General features: G+C 57.9%; 1 protein-coding gene across 4 annotated transcripts in view; it reads left to right on the top strand.

The window, feature by feature from the left end:
- The window catches only part of LOC116954182 (zinc finger homeobox protein 3-like), a 181,687-nt gene that overhangs the window by 89,935 nt on the left and 72,247 nt on the right, over positions 1–19,505 (top strand). For 3 of the 4 annotated variants that reach the window (XM_032974675.2, XM_032974677.2, XM_076052151.1), the window contains 2 exons: positions 8,164–10,331; positions 16,682–16,728. In XM_032974675.2, the coding sequence (XP_032830566.2) occupies positions 8,210–10,331; positions 16,682–16,728 (2,169 nt within the window). In that variant the 5' untranslated portion in view covers positions 8,164–8,209. Of the gene's footprint in view, positions 1–816; positions 863–8,163; positions 10,332–16,681; positions 16,729–19,505 lie in introns of all 4 variants that reach the window. The other variant, XM_032974676.2, reaches the window with a different exon arrangement.

Here is a 19,505-nt window from a genome sequence, read left to right as displayed (position 1 = left end):
TTACGGTCGAAACGTCGTGAGAATTTTTATTGTTTTATATATATTTTATTATTTTATTGTTTCCCTTCAACGTGACTTTACCGAAAGAGCTAAGGATATGAATTACTGCGGTCACGAAAGCTTTAAATCAAAATTTAACTGCGAAAGTGGTCTGTGCCCCAAATCTTAACGGAAGGAGAGTCTTCAAATAGCTTGACGGGTGAATTGAAATTTGGTGGGGGAGACCTGTTGAGGGGTTGGTTTTTTTTTCCTTCCCCCCCCCCCCAATATAAATGTTGTCTTGTGCATTTATAACAAAAAAATAATTTCTCTCTACATTTTCTTTCGTTCAGTGGCATTGGTAAAGTTGCAGCCCTGAAACTTCCTGCTCATGCCACTGCTGCTGGAAGGGGACTCCGCTTGCGGCGGAGGTGGCGAGGGGGGGGGGGTGATGGGGGGGGGGTGGGCGGAACTCTCTAAGGAGGGTTTTTTTTTTTTGGCCTACCATGCCCCGCCGATCTGACGTCTTGTTGTAAGCGGTGGGAAGCAGACCCACACTTCTACCCCCACCTCTGGTGGGGTGTCTATAAAAGGATCACCCCGTGTACATTCCCCCCCCCACCCCTTTTGTTTCCCAGGCAGCTCGGCGGTAGAGCAAGCGGCTCGTAATCGGAAGGTGTGCTCGTTCAAAACCTTTGCCGTGTGGGGGTGTCGACTCAACCCCCACCCCCCCCCGCAATCCCTCCGTGGGTCGATAAAATCACTTTCAAATTTGTGTACGAATTAACGACGGTCGCCCTGTGGCTATGCTTGCCGCCCCCCCCCGCCCCGCCATAGCAACGTGGAACTTCCACCACTGCCTTAGGGACTTCGCACGTAGGAGGTGAGCATTTGATGGAGGCGATCGGCCTCCCATCACTTTTTGTCTCTTCGCTCGTTTCCTGCCGAAAGCGTCACCCACCCGTGTCCAAACGTGGCACAGTTGGTGTTAATGGACGCGCGTGATTCCAGCCGCCTCGTTCAGATCGCCAACTCTTACGCAAAACCCTTTATGGGCGGGCGGGCGGGCGGGCGGGCGGACGCGAGCGAGCGTTTATATAACATCTGGGCAGAGTGTCGGAATGGTTTTGTTTTTTTTGCGCGCGCAGACTCAGGTTTGTTTTCAATTAGAGAGGGCCGCTGAGCCGCGGTCCGCCTAGCAGCAGGAAACACACTGATAATGAATTACACGGAGAAGTTGGAAAGTTTTTTTTTTCCTCTATTTTTCTCTCCCCTCCCTCCCTCTCCTGTTCCCCCCCCCCCCCCGCAAAGTTCGCTCCCACCACCCAATCGCATTTCTGCTCCCACCCTTAGCTCCCCACTCGGCTCCCTCCACCTCCCAGAAAACCCCAAACTCCCTGATCCGAGCACAAATTTAGCAGCTCCCATGGGGGGGGGGGGCAGGAGCAGTGGGGAACGGGGGGGGGGGGGTGGGGTGGGGAACGGGGGGCTTTGGGGTTTGAGAGGGTGGGGGGAGCGAGGGGGTGCGGGTTTGGTCGCTGGCACCGAGATTGGGAGCTGCTTTCCGAGGCCTTAGTTGCCGGCAGATTTCTGGAAGGCTCGCTCGTTCCGACAACCGCTCGCAACCCCTCGCGACTAGTCGCAGATACGTTCAACCACACGACCGCCCAGAATGTGTAACCACTCGCAACCGCTTTGCAACCACTCGAACGGTGCAACTTTTTTCACCCACGTGCGACCACAAATGCACAAACCGGTCGCATCTCCCTCGCCTCCTCCCCTAACCCCCCATCCCCAATCTCCATCACCCCCCCCCCCACCCACCCACCCCCGTCTTCCTGTTGTTGATGGCGTGAGAAACTGGGTCCAGCGGTGAACGGGTTCAGATGCTGCTGCTGCTGCTGCCGCCGCTGCTGCTGCAACGTCTCATTGGGGCAGTTCCGGGGCCGGTGGCTCGGAGCGGTGGGGAGGGGGGAGGCGGTTGGGCAATTGGTGGTGGTGGTGGGGAGGGGGGGGGTGGGCCGGTGGGAGAGAGGAGGGGTGAGAGAGAGGAAGATGGGGTCGGTCGTTTGTGGAATGGAAGCAAAGAGGCGTGCTTGCGCGCCCGTCGGAGGGGAGGCCTTGCGATTGGGGCTGGTGGGATGCGAGACGGGACGGGGCTTTAAGTGGGCGGGCGGACGGCGGGGTAGGGCCGAGAGAAACGGCGGTGGACAGAACTGCTTGGCCGGTGTGCGGGGCCCTTGTGCGTGCGTTTTTGCGTGCGTGTGTGCGTGTGTGCGTGTGTGTGCGTGTTTGCGTGCGTGTGTGCGTGCGTGCGTGCATATGCGCACTCGCGTGTGTCCATTTTTTTTTTTACACGTACTTTAACGTCGGTACGTACGAGGCTAGCGGGAGACTTGCGCGAGAACCGGTATTTGTTTATACGTGTTCTCGGCAAGTCCGGCGACCAGTGGCAAGAGACGACCCCAGAGAAGCGAGCGGATGGTGGGGCGCCGTCGGGGCAGATCTTTGGTTGGAGGTCGCTGCGGAGGCCGCGGTGGGAAGCTGGCGCAGGGTCGTGAGCGTCGGCGGCCTTGGCATTCAACGGCACCTTGATCTGGCGTTGTTTCAACACGTCCCCGTGGTGTCGCGAGGACGCGGTTCGTCTGTTGAACCGTTGCGCTGGAACCCGAGCTGGGAAGAGGCGGCACTTTGTTCAAGTTCTGTCCCCCGCTGTGATTTTGCGGGCGTCGAGGTGACGGGATGTTATCTTCCTCGCCTGGTGTGCAGGAGGTCGTGGGTTCGATCCCGACCTTTTACGATGCCTGCTGCTGTAGATTTGGAGTTTTTGCGTCTCTCTATCTCTCCGTGGTCACGTGGATTTTTCTCCGGGTCCCCCGGTTTTTCCCTCCACGTTTTGAATCGACGCGAGTTTAGATATTTTGGCTGCTATAAATTTTCCACGCGACGATAAGCCGCTTCGTTGAGCTATCATTTGCGGCGAGGTCGCTTGCGCAAAAAAAAAAAAAGGAGACAGTAGCTCAGTGGGACGCGCGCAAGGTCGGTGACGTCGTGTTTGACCGTTGGAAGAGAAGCGAAGCAGGGGCCCCGGGCAGGGCAGACGCGTCGTTGGATGAGACGGCGGTGACGGCGGTGGTGACGGGGACCACAGCCGTGCCGGCGGATGTGGAGCGATGGAATCGCAGCTCGAGCGACGAGGACAACGAGCTTGGCGGGGGGGGGGGGGGGGGGAGAGGGGCCTTCGTCCAGCAGTGGATAGATGGGACGTGAAGGCGACGACGATGACGACAGTGGTGACGATGGGGATGGTGCACTGCGCCACAGGGTACAGAATTGGAATCTTTATTAATCTTGGAGAAATCCGATGAGCTACGAAGCTTTTATTCTTTTTACAGATGTCCAGGTTAACCGGCGCGCGGTGTATTTTCACCGGGCCTGGCACTTTGACCCCTCTGTAGTCGGACGGACAGACAAGCGTCGGGGCGGTGTAGGGCGGTGGTGGGGGGAGGGGGGTCGTAAGGGCGGGGGGGGGGGCGGAGCGGGGGGTGTTCACGCCTGGGCAGGGGCAAGGGTTCCGCGCTTTCTGCCGACTCGGCGTTGTTGAGGAGGCCAATTAGCGGCCTGTCTGGGCGTAAATTGGCGGCGCCCTCGTTAAGCGATTAGGCATTCCGTGCTCGCGTGCCGGTGGCAGCGCACTTTGAGTCGGCGGTGAGAAAACCGGGGGGGGCGACCGGGACAATGCGCGTGCCCTGGGAACGGCCGCAAATTTTTGAGCTCCCTGACTCGGCCGCCTGAATTTTAAACGGGCGACGGTCGCACGTTCGACTCTCGAGCCCCGGCGGTGTGCGCGAGGCTGAGAGCATCGTGCACGGGCGTCACGCGGTGATCGCGTGGCGCCCGTGCTGCCAAATTTGCGATCGGCGCTCCGTGTTGACGCCGCGGCACGCCTTGGGAAGACCGGCGGTGAGCGATGATTGGGTTCGGCGGCCTAACTGAACCGGCGACCTCTGGAGTGCGAGCCGAGCGCGTGCTAACTTTCACGCGCCGCTGTGTCGCCACGCCCAGCAGGCTTGTCTTGATGACGAGTCCCGCAATTTATTTTTTGTTTTTACCGCTCGCCACGCCGGAGCGTTGCCTGCGCTCGCCCGCGCACGCATTGCCTGTCGCAGCGGCTCGTTTGTTATCTGCGATCGTCAACCATCCACGGGGGGGGACCCTCCTTGACGTGTTTAACGTTGGCGATTCCCGGCCGGGATGACGAACGCGCGCAGGGGGAAAAAGGCCTTGCGGGGATCTCTGCCACCTGACTTTTGCCACGCCCTCCGCCCACAATGCCTCGCCGTCACCTCTGCGCCGCGGACAGGTGCAGCGCTGTCTGCAGGCCACCTGGGTATCAATTGGAATTGAAGGGTCATTTTGACCATCAGGAGAGAGTGGGGCGGCAGGGGGGAGCCACAATAGAGACCCCCATATGGGTGGTGACGCACACGCAAGGCCGCACCCTTGGCCCAGGGCAGGGCCCCTTCAGCGGTTGTCGCGTGGACCAAAGCGGAGGTGCCGCGCGCAAGGCCGTCGATCGAAACCACGGGCGCTCGGTTAGTTCCCACGACTCCTTAAGCCCGTGAATCGGCGCGCGAATCAAACGCGGTTCCGGGGGCATCGGCGAGTGGACGCGATTGGCTGTCGGATACGGCTCGGGTCACAAGGGTCGACGTTTGATCGAAGCTAGCGGGAAACCCCGGTGACCTGTGAAAGTTTATTTTTTTTTTGTCACAGGTTGTTCAGCTCTGTGGCTGTAGACCAGATTGTTGGACAAATTACAGGGGACGTTACACGGGTGGACAAATGGATCAATTGCGCGTGAACTCGGTCGTACGCAAAACTCGAACAGAGCGCCAGAATTAATGTCGAAACAAAAATAGCCGCGACAGTTAAACATTATACAGAGTGCGGATTAATCGCAAATTATTATTAACAATTGTAAATTATTGTCGTTTGTTAAGGCTTTCCCAACTCGTTTTGTTCCTGAGCGTTGTCACTCCGTCCGCATGTAACTTGGGGGAGATCACGATGACTCGTACTGATGAACCAATGTGAGCTAACTTTCAGGGTAAAGTTGTGTCGCCATTAGGGAAGCAGCCGAGAGAAAACCGGCCATGTTGACCGGGGCGTTATCGCTCCCAATACATGGAAACTGAAAACACGCAAATAATTATTCAAAAATGCACAAACGCACGTTGGAAAACCATTATGTACTCAATACATATGCACCATTTTTTTTTACAATTTTATCCCAATTGCACCATCGCATTGCACCATCGTGTCGCGAAAATTCATTCGGACCTCTGAGTAGCACGGTTGGCTATGCATGGTGCAAAAGAAGTTCAACATGCATGCATGCGTGCGTTGCAACCCTTCCGCGGGAGAATGGCCCACGAAAGCAGATATCACAGACCTGCCTCTGAGGTCCTTTCAAGTGGCCTCTGCTCGACAGAATAGGGGGGGGGCAGCACTTTCCCACCAGCAAATAACGGGACACAAGTTCTCATCGCCGGTCTGACCATCACGTGACCGTCATGTCGTGCGATGGTCAAGTGTCAAGGAGCATTCATCCATCGCACACACTCCGGTCACCCTCGCAGCAGCGGCTTTTGGCTGGCCGTCGAACCAAGACGGTCACCGCATCGTCGCGCGGCGCTTTCAGATGCGCTTCTGGATCGCGCTCTTCCTTCCGATATTAGAAAGCCCCTTGGGAGCTATGCGCTTTTACATCCAGATTGAAAACGGATTTCTTTAGAGCCGCTTATTTCTGTTTAGTCCGTTGGCCTTCCCCCGCACCTCCGATTCGCACGGTTGGCTACGTACGGTGCGAAAGAGGCGCACCTGGAAAGCGTGTGACGGATAACGAAGTCGTCGTTTGGCGTTGTTGGCGGCGTCCCGGTGGCTTGCGCACCTCCGCCGCTACCGCGCGCGTTCGCCCGCGCCCCGTCCCCTTCCACCGTCCTCCACGAGTCGTTTGGCCCACCTTTTTGTCAGCTGCGACCGATGGCGCATTAGCCGCGTCATCGATTTTCAATCATTAACCCTCGGCCACGCGTTCCCTCCCCGCTAAAGCGCCCGCCGGAATTGTCCTTTGGCGCGCGCCGGTTTTTTTTATTTGCTTGCCGAAACCGCCAACGCGGGGGCCCCCTCCCGTGTCGCCGCGGCTGCAACGCGGATCCGGTGAAATTGACCGCCGAGGTTTATTTCCAAGTTCAACGGGGGAAGAGAGGTTTTTTTTCCTCTGCAACGGCGCGGACGAGCGAGGGGGGGGGGGGGGAGGGGGCCCCGCTTGCCGAACGGGGAAGGGGTTAACGCCGATCGACTCCTCAAAAAATGAACTGGCGGTGCGTGGTTCGCGTGCGCTTCCGCGCGGCCCTCTTGTAGCGTGCCGCGCTAATATCGACGCTGCGCTCTCTCGCCTCTCTCTCTCCCTCTCGCCTCTCTCTGTGCGCGTGTGTGTGTGTGTGCGCGTCAGAGGCCCTCGTTAGCGGCCGCCCTAAGTGCCGGCTCGATACTTCCTAAGCGGTTTGTTTTGCACAATATCAATGGCGACATGGAAGAGCGTATCAATAAACGGGGGCCGTGTTGCCAAATGTTATTAAGTCAACTCCGATAATAAGTGTGAGCTTATGCCGCCCCCCCCCCGCTCATCGTCGGGGAGCTGTGGGCGGGTTAGGTGTGGGGGGGGGGGGCAGTGGGAGGTGTGTGTGTGTGTGCGCACTATGAACCTGGAGACACGAGTTTGATTCCCGCTCACGGCCAACACCAGTGACGATTATCCGAATCGCACCTTGGCCTCCCCTAGGTCGACGCTGCCTCGAATGAGTACCTGGTGCGGTGTGTAGTAAACATCGCCACTAGGGAGACAAAGGCGGCCGGGCGTGCTGCTGGCCGCCTACCCTCTCTTGTTCTGTTCCGACCTTAATAGGCGCTTAATAACAGCACTTGCCCCAACATATTAAGGCTGTGCTTCTCACGCCAGACTCGTAAACCGGCAACTTCTCAGAGCGGTTCCTTATTCATATTCCGCGATGCCTCCGCAGAGTGGAAACGGCAGTGAACACGGGCAGCTGCGGGATGGGTAGGTGTCGTACCGGCACCAGTGCATTCACATTTCAACCACCGTAATTCAACCACATTGGAGCGCCGCGGTGGCGAGATGTTAACTACCTCGCAAGGTATACAGGAGGTCGTGGGTTCAATTCCGACCCTGACATCTGCTGCGTATTTGGAGTTTGCATCTCTCTCTCTCCGTGTGGTCGAGTGGATTTTTCTCCGGGTCCTCCGGTTTTCCCCTCCACATTGAGAATCAACGTGCATTTTGAGTGTTTGGCTGCTATGCATTTCCACGTGATGATGATGATGATCCACTTTTTGTTGGGCTATCATGTGGTGGCCAGGCCGCTTCTGAAAAAAGCTACATAGCTCGGGTGGGCCTTACCTGTTAAAATAAAATTAGTTTAGTTTAAGTTTAGCTTCGTTGATTTACCGTGGTCGTTTCTCTCCCCAAGAATTGGTTTGGTGGCTCGGCCGTTTAACATTCGCCCCACCACGCTCCCGGGAGAGGGCGGCCTTGACGCCCCCGTCGCGGATCAGTCCACTGCTGGATGAAGGCCCTCCCCCTCCAAGTCGTCCCCGCCTTCCTTTTATTATGTTACTGTCCCCTCGAAGCTGCCATTCAGGAGTTATTCTCATGAAGTGTACCACCCAAGCGACTTACCATCATCATCCATCATCATCATCGGTCATGTCTATCCACTGCTGGATGGAAGCTTTCCCAAGCCATCTGCCACCGGTCCATCTCGCCTCCTTGCGCCTCGGGCAAACTTCATCGCTCCGTCTCCACGGTGGTCGGATGCGTTCCGTTCTTTGGCTGCCGTTGGCTCGCCGGCCTCGTCCCATTGATCAGCATCATCATTATCCCCGTTTCGCGATGATGTTCTGTCAAAGCCCAGAGTCGATCAACATAGTGTTTGACATATTTCTTCACGGTCACAATTGTCTCTGCCCTGCGTGTGTTGTGTTAATCACCTGATCGTTTTCTGAAATATCGTTGATGTTTTTTTAAAGCAAATAACAACGTGGCTTTTGTGTTTTTTTTTTTGTTCTGCACGTTGTCTTCTCTTGTTGGGCGTGCTGCAGGTCCTCTGGGCACTTTCTGAAATGAGAATCCTCTTTGCCGGTCTCCATGGATGCCCACGATTCGCCCAGCAGCGGAGAGGGCGGCCGTAGGAAGCCAATCGCGGAACTCCCTCGCGGTCACGTGACCTCGGACGACGACGACGATGATGCCATCGCCATGGAGGGCGGTGACGCCGCCGCCCCGGTCGCTCCGGTGGTGATGTCATCCGAAGAGGAAGAAGAAGAGGAGGAAGAGGAGGAGGAGGAGGAAGACGACGAAGACGACGACGACGAAAATGGAAATGGCGACGGGGACAAACCGGCAACCGACGCTCGAAATCCGGAACGCCCGGAAACTCCGAAATCCGTATCCGGCGATCACCGGGAAGCGGCTTGCGCCGCCCCCTCGGACGCCGCCCGCCGCGCCCACTCGCCGAGGGAAACGAGGAGCGGCGGCTCGGACGCCGACAGCGCCCCGGACGAGACGGGCGCCTCCGGCCCCGCGGACTCCTTCGTAAAAGACCGACGCTCGGAACGTCCCAGAGAGAACGCCGCGTCGTCCTCGTCGTCCTCGTCCTCCTCGTCGTCGTCGGCCGCTTCCGTCGCGGCGCTGGCATCGGACGATCCTGCCGGGGCGACGGCGGGGGCGGCGGCGGCGGCGGCGGCGGCGCCGAACTCGGACGCCGAACCGTACACGCAGGTGCTGGACTCTTCGCAGTTCGCGTCGCTGCTGCGCGCGTGGCAGGGCCAGAGCTGGGCCTACCGGGGCAGCCCCCTGGCGCAGCTGCTGAGCCCTGTGTGCAACGCGTACGAGCTCTACAGCGTGCGGCCGGTGCGCGCCGACGGCGGCGTCGGCGCCGCCGAGCCGCTGGACCTGTCGGAGTTTGACGACGTGGGAGTGGCGGACGTGAAGAGCCGCCCCGTGCTCATGTGCTTCCCGTGCGAGCTCACGTTCGGGCACACGCGCTCCTTCGTGTCGCACGCCGCCCACGACCACGCCGTGGCGCTCAACGCCGAGGAGCGCCGGCTGCTGACCGACAAGCGCACGTCCGCCATCGTGCAGATGCGCGACGACGGCGGCGGCGGCGGGGAGGGGCGGCACCAGCAGAGGCCGCTCGTCAGCTTCCTGCGGCCCCGGCGGAGGGCGGCGGCCAAGGAAGGCTGCGACGTCGCGGGCCGGGAGGTGCCGTCGCCGGCGTCCGAGTCGGCGTCGGCGGCGCCGGCACCGGCCGCGTCGGAGGACGGCCGGCTTTCCCCGGACGCCGGTTCCCGCTTGACGGAGCCGGTGCCCCGGCTGGGCGCCGCGTATGGGGGCGACTCGACGGACCAGTCGGATGCGGAGCTGAGCGAGCCGGATGTGGAGCTCGTGGAGCCGGACGATCACCAAAGAGGCGGCGGCGCTGCCGCCGGCACCGCGACGCGGTGCCGCCGGGACGCCGAGCCGGGGCGGGCCACGGCGGAGCGAGCCGACTCGCCCGACTCCACGAGCGTGAGCAGCGTGGGGAGCGCCGGTTCGGCCGCGGAGATGGAGCCGGGCGACGAGGCGGCTTCCAAAGCCGGCGCCGGCGAGGCTGATGCAGCGGCGGGAGGGGGAAGTAACGATCTGGCGGTGGCGACGGCGGCATCGGCGGGTTTCCCCTTACACGAAGCGGCGTGCGACTATTCCAAAGATGACGACGAGAAGGATGACGAGGAGGAGGACGAGGAGGAGGAGGAGGAGGAGAATGCGGCGGTGAATTCGGGCGTTGCGCCCCCAGTGCCGGACATCGGCGAGGGAGCCGGCGGGTCGCGCGCCTGCGCCGATGAACCGGGCGCGAAGGAGAGCGCCGACCGCTCGGGGTTCGGCTCTCACGGTGCGGCGCGGCCACCGAAGGCCGGCAGGTCGCCGGCGGCAGGCGGCGTCGGCGCCGGCGCTGCTGCTGGTGGTGTCGGTGGTGGTGTTACCGTGGCTGCTGGTGGCTGCGGCGTCGCCGGCGGCGGGCGCTACTCCTGCAAGGTTTGCTCGTTCTCAGCCGCGTCCAAAGAGGCGCTCATCGCCCACATGCAGTCGGACGAGCACCTGCTGAGCCTGCGCCAGCAGCAGGCGGCACAGCCGAGGGGCGGCGGCGGCGGCGCCAACGAGGAGGGGGAGGAGCGGGGTGCCGGCGCCGCCGAACCGGGGAACGTCGCACGGCCAAACGCCAGGACAGGTGAGAGCCGCTCGCAGTCGTTCATTCATTTGTGCATTCACTCGCTCATTCGATAGAGATCATATGCAGGTTTTCGCTCGCTGTCTGCGGGATCGGTTTGTGCGATTTTCCCCCCCCAGAATTCACTGTGTTACGCGGTTTAAATTCACTCTACATGCGGATACGCAGTAGGACATGGGACATGTCCTACTGCATATGTCTACCGCACGTGTATTGCTCATGTACTGTGTGTGCTGTGTGTACTGTGTACTTTACGTGTACTCCGTGTACTCCGTGTGTACCGCGCGTGTACTCCATGTGTACCGCGTGTACTCCGTGTGTACTGTGCATACTGTGTGCACTACTCGGCAGGCAGCGTCTCCTTGTGCTGTTTTGCTTTGTGCGCCCTTTTTTTTTGTTTTAGAATGCATCTTCTGCGACCGCACAGCGAGGGTATTTACATAGCGCCTGTCAAATCGCTCGTCTGGTAACCACGGGTCTCTAACGACCAGCGCAGCAGCATCAACCGCCCCCCCCCTCCCCGAACCCCCTGCAAAGGCTTCCTGAGGGCCGGGCAGATGTCGTGGCCGTCAATCGTCGGGGCAAGCGAGCCAACTTGACGCGACCGGCGGTGTGGGTGTCCCAATTAGCACGGCCTCCGCCTAATCCACGTCCGTCGGTCGGAGGGTGTGGAGCTTGCGTGACCACGACTTTTATTGACTTGTCGTAGTCTCGCTTATTTATGATTACATTTCCCGCCCCGCCCCCCCCCCCCACAACCGGCGACGGGGAAAGTTGCGCAGGCGGATTGCGTCGGCTCGCAGAGCTCGGAAGCAAGCGACGTCGTGGGCGGATTTCGGTGTCGTGTGCGTGGCGGTGATTATTGTAGTGCTTGGACCGAGACGGTGAAGAGTGGGGCCCTAACCGGGGGGGGGGAGGGGGGGCGGGGAGGGACATACTGATGCCGAACAGGACAAGGTCCGACACGGGCATCCCGCGGGACACCCAAACCGACCAGGCAAATGTCAGATTTGCAGGGCACCCTTCACGATGGACTGTTTACGCTTCTCCAAATAAGATCTGAACAGGCGCATTCGTTTCTTGTCCGGTGTATTCGTGGGGTTTTTTCCCCCCCGCATGTTTGACCGGTGCGTTGGCACACTTTTTTACTTTCGCCGATTAATTAATTGGGCCCATTCACACATCAATTGCTTCATTCATTGATGCGTTAATTAACTCGCCCTTCATTCATTTCACTCTTTGATTACATCATGCGTGCATCGAATAATCCATTGGGAACAATCATAACCGAGCCATTCATTGATACACGAATTTAGTGAATTGAGTACATTCATCAATTAATTAGCTCATCAATTTAGAAACGTGAGCATTCATTCAAACAATCATTAATGCACCCTTCGCGTTCATTCACGCCCGTTTTTGTGCAGCCCTCACCCAACTCCTTCACCCCTGCGTGAGCATCGATCCGTCAACTCTTATCAGCCGATTTCATTCATTAAGTCACCCCAGCCCGCACGTTCATTCGTTCGCGGGGCCCATTCACGCGTTGTCGATCGCGGTACCCGCCCGGCTGCATCGCTTACCCCCCGCGCGTCCTCCGCACCCGCGGGGAACTTGGCCGGCAGATTACGATGTCTCGCGGCGATCGTTGGCCGCGTGGCGACGCGTCGTCGCGACCCGGATGGAACGGCGCGACAGGCTGCGTGCGCGGTCGGAGCCGATGGGTGGTGCAGCGGTGGTGGTCTGTGTCGGCGCAGAGAGAGAGAGAGGTTGGCGGTAGGGGGGTGGGAGGTGGCGGCGGTGGGACGAGATGGAAGGCAGAATGTGGCCTCGTCGATTTGCCGGGCGCAGGCGCGAGGAGAGTCGTCTTCTGCTCTCCCAAACGCCTCTCGTTTATTCTTAACTTGGGGGGGGGGACATACCGGAGCGTTGAGCAGGCTCGGTTTGCGGCGACGCCGCTCCACTAGTTTTTTATTTTGCCAGGCGAAGGCCCACTGAGCTTACATCGCTCTTTTGCAGAAGTGACCTGGACGCAAATGATACCCCAACGAAGTGGCTTCTCGCGCGAAAATGTACAGCAGCCGAACGCTCTCGACGCGCGACGTCGATTCTAAATGTGGAGGGGAAAACCGGAGGACCCGCAGAAAAATCCACACGACCAAGGGGGAGAGAGAGAGAGAGACACGCAAACTCCAAGTATATAACGGGCATTAGCCATACCAGGCGAGGTAGTTAACATCTCCTGGCCACCGTCTCGATGCGCAGCCCCGACCCGGTAAACCAGTATATTTACTCGCAGAATATTAATACAAAATTAAAACAACCCCGGTTCACGGTTAAGGAATTCTGCGGCTGTTTTTTTTTTTTTGGGGGGGGGGGGGTGGGGGGTGGGGGTTATGTAATTTGTGGACGTTTTTTTTTTGACGAGCGGAGGGTGAAACGACCACGGCGTCGTTTGGCCGCTTTGTTTTTTTGTTTGCTCGCTTGCCCCGTGTAAATCATCGGGGGGGGGGCCTCCGTTCCCGGGTGGACGATCGCCGCGTTTTAAATCCGCGCACCGCGTTCGCGAGTGTTTTTTTTTATTTCCCCGCAAGTGGAATTTTATTACGCGTTCTCACCGATTTGCATGACAGCGAACCGAATGGTGACGCGGCAGTGTGGGGAGTAACGATGTTAACGGCGGTGACGCAATCCCGCGTGAGCGCAGCGTTTGGTTTCGAGGTACTCGGAGACGAGGCCGTGCCGCCGATTAGGGCGCCCGACGAAACGTTTTTATGCCGTAAATAAATTAATTTAATCTGTCCTCTTTTGCACGGTTACACCCCCCCCACCCCCACCCGCCCGCCGGCCGGCCTTCCACACAATACACCCCCGAGGATCTTCTCTCCCGATCATCCGGCCGAAAATAGCGGCGGCGGCGGCGGCGGCGACGGCGGGCAGTCGCCGCGTAACATAAAAAAAAAAGCACCCCGTTGATTAATTGCATTTAAATACTTTTGTAACCCGAGTCACGGAGAGCCGAGCCGACGGCCGGGGCACGGGCGGCTGGCCCCCCCGCGTCCGCGTGGCCTGGCTCGAATTAAAGCGACGAACGGCGACGCCGGGATCGCAATCGCGACTCTCTCCGCCCGTTCCCGATCCTTGGACGGCCGTCTTTTTTTTTGTTGTTGCCCCGATCGCTGCCTTCCTGCGGCCGCCATCGCGTCCTGCATCCGCTTGTCTGCTCTTTCCACGCTGGCGGAAGGCCGCCACCCCCCCCCGCCCCCCGCCCCCCCCACCTTTCTCGGTCTAATCTGCGGGCTATTTGGTCAAATCTTCCACACTCGCCGAAGCTCTTGAAAGACGTGGGAGTGCTCGCCTCTCACCCGGCCGCCGATCGACAGCCCACCCCGTGGTGTGTCCCCCTCCATCGGTGCCGCTGGACGGGCAGAGCCGGGAGGAATTTAAGAAACGGGAGATGGAATGGAACCGGCGACCTCTTAGATTGCAAAAAAAACTCCAGTGTGCTGCTAACCATTACACCGCCGTGGCAGTTACTTATTATTATAATCTTGCAACAGCTGAGAGGGTCTCCGTTTTCCGCGCTATAATTGACCACGGCACCTTGCCTCTAGCCAGCGCCGAGGTTAATTTTGAAGATGGCTAAAGCCCCCTCCCCCCCCTGCCATCCGCCCCCCCCCCCACTGCCATCCGCCCCCCCCCCCCACTTTTCCACCCCTCCCCCAGCCGTCCAATCCTGTCCCCATTCGTTGACTTCTTTCGGTTTTGTCGCGCAGACATGAAATTACAGCTGCGGCCGTGGATTCGGGCGCGGAACATCGATCGCCCTGCCCCATTATCGCTTCGCCTGAGTGCGTGCGTGCGTGCGTGTGCCCTTGCGCGCCTTCTTTCGCACCGTACGTAGCCAACCGAGCTCGCCGGGAACGAATCCACGGGTTGAGGTGGGGCTGGGTCGGTGGTCAGAGACGCCATCGTCGTCTCTCGCCGTCGCTGGCATGGAGGCCGGATACCTGACGTGCGTCGTTTGAAAATGAGCGCGTCCGTAAAAAAAATCTTAAGTCTTGAGAGTTGGGCATGACTCACCCGATGATACCCCTCCCCCCCCCGTACCCCCCAACGATTGTGAGGAGCCGTGCAACACACTGGGATTTTTGCTTGGCGTTCCAAAGTGGAGTGGCTCACTGATGAGGCCTCAAGCTGCCTCTCGTAATGCTTTTTTCCCTGGAGGCTTTCTGAGCAAATAATAATGATGACGATAATTCATCTGCGCGGGGAATGAAAACGACCTCGCTAAAACCTTCTTTTAATCAATGTTTTAATACAATTTCAATTTCTGAAATGTCCGAGTGGATGTCGTTACGCAACGAGACGTGCACTCTCTTTCAGACGACGCTTCCCACGCGCGACGCCGCCGCCGCCGCCGCCGCCGCCGCCGCCTTTCCAATTCGTTTTTAAAAAAAAAACGTAATTTGCCAGCGACCCACATTCCTCGCAATAATATCGGCTGTCCTTTATGATGCCGGAGCATTTTTTTAAATATATATATTGAAGACCTCGTTAAGAGAGTCGTCCAAGTCAATTAGCTGAGGTTGGGGGGGGAGTGGTGTGCGGGGTGGGGGGGGGGGCGGGTGAGGGCTGTGGGTCGATGTAGCGTCGTGCGGTCAATCCCGCTCCCGCGGTGTTCTCGATCACCCGGTCGTTTTTTTTCTTTCGCCTTTCTTTCTTTTCTCCCCGAAACCGATAAACCGTCACGGCAATGATAAACCAAAACGAATCGTTTTTTTTTTTATCGCGGTAATGGGAGGTCACGCGGCCGGGGGATCGCAGAGTGGTGGCGGTGGGCTCAACGGCCGTATCCCGCCCGCAAATGAATAAAAAAGTGTCCCGGGCGCAAATTAAAAACGACACACAGGCCCACTCTCCCCCCCGCCCCCTCCCCCCCGTCGCTAATGGGGTTGGATTAATCGTCCCTTTCCGTGAAAAAAACAATTTCTATCTCACCGCAACGAAGCCAATTACGCAAAAATTAGCAATTTCCATTGTGTTTCAGTCGAGTGTTAATTAAAGCCACCGCCGCTTCACCGATGCCCCCTCCTCCGTCGACCACGTTCGGCGAAGCTTGTTGCCGCGCTCGGCGCCCGTGGGGTCGCCCGCTCGGGGTGTGGGCGAGCGGCGGGGTGCGCTCGTTTGGAGCCGATCACTTTGAGCATCTGGTTTCCGCGCGTTGATTCGCGGCGACAGAACGAGGGGTCCGCTGTCCGGAGGAGACTGGATTGGGGGTGCGGCAGAGGATTTGTCCGTTGGTTGTTTGTTTGTTGTTGTTTGTTGTCGTTGTTGTTGTTGTTGTCGTTGTTGTTGTTGTCGTTGTGGTCAACCTGCTGGGCAGAGAAGGCCGCCGCACTTCTCTTCCACTCCACAGTTTTGTGCCCCGTTCCTGTCCCAGTGAACCCTGTGACGTCTTCTTCCCACCGCTGCCGTCTCTACGGCAGTTTTCTTTCACCCGCCCAGAAACAGTGCCCAGTGAACATGGAGCATTCGGGTCAATGTTGGGCCGGTCAACGTCGTCGGTCTGACGTTGGATCAACGTTGGGTCCGTCGATGTTGGTCCAACGTTGGGTCGACGTTGGGGTCGACGTTGGGTTCGACAGTGGGGTCAACATTGGGTCAACGTTGGTCCGATGTTAGATTAACGTTGGGCCAACGGTTCCGACCACCTACCAACGTTGGCACACTATGTGGCATGTTTACTGGGTTTTCGATCTCCACTCCGTAGCTGATTCTGTCATCCGTTATCGTGATGTGGCCTGCGCATTCTTACCCGGGAGAAGCCTCTGCTTAAATCGTGTAGGCCTTTACTTTCTCCACATTTCTCCTGTGAGCCCTATGAATACAATTGGAGAAAATATTTCACCGTCTCAGATTGGCGGACGGCAATCGTCGTCGAGCGAACGCAAATTCCTGGGTTCTAGATACATATCACGGCCTTCATCCATTTACGAATGGGTACATAACGCACAGTAATCATTCGCGCCGTTGTGGAGAATGCAACTATGCGATGGGTCAATTGTTTGTTTATACCGCGTCGGCAGCGGGCACAAATAACAATTGACGAACGTGTCGCGTTTTATAACAGATAGGTCGTTGCCGACGACGACGAGGTCGCGCGCGAAGCCTCTGCGTCCTGACGCGCGTTGTGTTTGCGGGCGCGCGCGTGTGTGCGTGTGTGCGTGTGCGCGTGTGCGTGTGTGCGCGTGTGTGCGTGTGTGCGTGTGTGCGCGTGTGTGCGTGTGTGCGTGTGTGCGCTTGTGCGCGTGTGTGCGTGTGTGCGTGCGTCTGTTGTCGCTCCGCAGACTCTCCCAGTCCCGTCGACGGCGCCGCCCACCAAAGCCTGCTGCTGGTGAGTCCCTCGCCCGCTCGCACCCGCGGTGGACACCACGGGGGTCGTCGCTCCTCCGATGAACCCCACCCCCCCTCCACCCCCCTCCGCCCCTACGATCGCGACCCCAAGGCATTAATTAACGTTGCGACGGGCGGCGGACTCGCGGTGGCCTCCGCAGCCACGAGAGGCCGCTGCGTGCTCCGTGGCGTGTCGTGGTGGGACGAGGAAAAGCGTTATACGTCTCCTTGCCGATATGCATGCAGGTGATCCACTCGGATTATAGAGTTCCGGTTCGACTCGGGAGGTTAACGACTCGGTAGGTGACGGCTTGCCGCAATTCCATAAATTGTTGTTGAGGTTGGGGGTAAACGTTTCTTTTACTTCCTAACTCTTTCAAAAACCGATTAATGTTGCATCGCGTGTACGTATCTGTCCCGTACGTTTATTCTCGTCCCCTCTCGCCCGTCCCATTAGGCCCCGGACGTGAGATTTGTGCGTGATCACGCTCGCGAGTTGCCTGCATTATCCATTCCTATCGACTCCTGCGTACGCACGCGTGCGCGAGTCCCGCGCGTGCATGGTTACACGCGGGCCTCGAGCGTCCGAATTTGATCCATTAATCATCGCTCGCGCCGAGCACAATCCGTTTCTCGGCGTGAAGGGTGGGAGAGGTGGGCGCAGGGAACGGGCAAAAAGCGTGCTCGCAAATATAAAATCCGACGAACCACTGCACGATCAAACGACGGATTAAGCGGGGGGGGGGTCCTCTTTGGCTTACCCCCCACGGGCTGCGCCGAATGAGAATCGAAATATTGATTAGATCCTGGGAGGAATCCGATGAGCTGTGAAGCTCTTTTTCACCAATGCCGTGACGCTTTCAGGAGCTCACCGGCGTCCCTTGTTGTTGTTTGGTATATTATTTTTTTAAGTCAAAGAGGCAAAGGCGCAGCCCTGCAATTGCTCGCTCACGTCGCTGCTGACGGAACGCGAGGGGGGGGGGGAGGCCCTCTGCTAGAAGGCCTCCTGATCGATTGTATTTGTTTTACACGTACGTGCGGTGTGCAGTATCCCAAACCTCCGATTAGCACGGTTGGCTACGTACGGCGCGACAAGAAGTTCAACATGCATACTAAAGCTATAAACTATTTTTCTTTTACCGGGTGAGACCCACTGAGCTGTATAGCTCTTTTTCAGAAGCGACAAATGATAGCTCAACGAAGTGGCTTATGACGTGGAAATTTATAGCGGCCAAATGCTCTCTAAACGTGTGAAGTTTATTCTAAATGTGAAGGGAAAACCCGGAGGACCCGGAGAAAGAATCCACGTGACCACGGTGAGAACATGCAAAATAATTTAGTTTCCATTTTCCAACTATTGCCGGGGGGGCGGAGCGGTGGCGCAGCGATTAACACAATCGCCACTGCGCTAAAGGAAACGATTTTTTATTTATTTTTCCAGGTAAGGCCCACTGAGCTGTTTCGCTCATTTTTCAGAAGCGACCTGGCCACAAATGATAGCTCAACAAAGTGGCTCATTATCAGGTGGATATTTATAGCGGTAGGCAAAGACTCTTAAACGAGTGCTGTTGAATCTGAACGTGGAGGGGAAAAACCGGAGGACCCGGTGAGAAATTTACGCGACCGCGGGGAGAGGGAGAGTGGCACGCAAACTCCAAATATACAGCAGCAGGTGTCAGGGTCCAGTGGAACCCACGACCTCCTGTACACGAGGCGAGATGGTTAACATCACGCCTCCGTGACTCCCACAATGAAAAAAAAATACGTTAGAAATGTTTCAGCCCTGCGATGATTAACAACAATGGCCCGCGGAGGACCTCGGGAAAAAATAAAAGGAAGTTACAGCGGCATATAAATCATAAATGCTGAGCAGCAAACACATTGGAGGGAAACAATAATGGGGGGTTGTTGGGGGGGGGTGGGAATTTAAGAAACCTACCCCCGTTCTTTCAGCTGCCGCACCGGGAGATTGAATTGAACCGGCTACCTCCGTACCGCGGAGCCCAGTGGCGCCGCGAACCGTTACGTCACCGCGGCGGCGGCCTTGTTATTATTCATCGTCGGTTGAAAGGGAACGCATCGTTGCCCTGTTTTGTTTAGGCGTCGTGATTTATTCATCTCTCCACATCGTTCCCGTTGCAAAATTTAGGGCGACGCCAGACTCGACGAAGAAGATGATGAAGGGAAAAAAAAATTCCCGCTGCATTATTAAAGTCGAGACGCTGAAAGTTTGATGGATCCCTCTAACGATTTCCTTCCGCCGGGGCCTGCGTTCCATCGCCTCTCGATCGGCGCTATGTACAATTTAGGGGCGCGTGAATGTTTTAAGTACCGGCCGCATCGATCCCGAAGCCGCTCTTCGTGCCCTTATCTCGCTGATTATTGGGCCGCCTTTGAAGTCGGCCCGTCGGCCCGTCGGCCCGTCGGCGGACGCGTGGGTTTTGCCGCGCGTGGGTTTTGCCGCGCGTGGGTTTTGCCGCGCGTGGGTTTTGCCGCTCGTGGGTTTTGCCGCGCGTCTGTGTGCGCGCGAGCGTGCGTCCGTTTTCACCGTTGGGGGGCGATTGACGTCGCCGTTACAAAAATGTCGTCGCCCTCCTGAGCGATCGCTGCCACTCTTCACGATCCACCAACCCCCGCGGTGTTATTTTCGACCAGTGGTCCTTAATGTTGTCTACCGCAGCCCCGTGCCTCTTTGGTACTCTCGATCATTACGAAATGTGTAATGTTAATAAACGCGTAGGGTTTGATGAAACAAATTCAGTTGCTACGCGCCGTGGA

Source organism: Petromyzon marinus, chromosome 54, assembly GCF_048934315.1.
Source record: "Petromyzon marinus isolate PM22_M1 ecotype Great Lakes invasive population chromosome 54, UKy_Petmar_22M1.pri1.0, whole genome shotgun sequence".
Classification (NCBI taxonomy): domain Eukaryota; kingdom Metazoa; phylum Chordata; class Hyperoartia; order Petromyzontiformes; family Petromyzontidae; genus Petromyzon; species Petromyzon marinus.
This window is presented reverse-complemented; position numbering and strand designations above follow the sequence as displayed.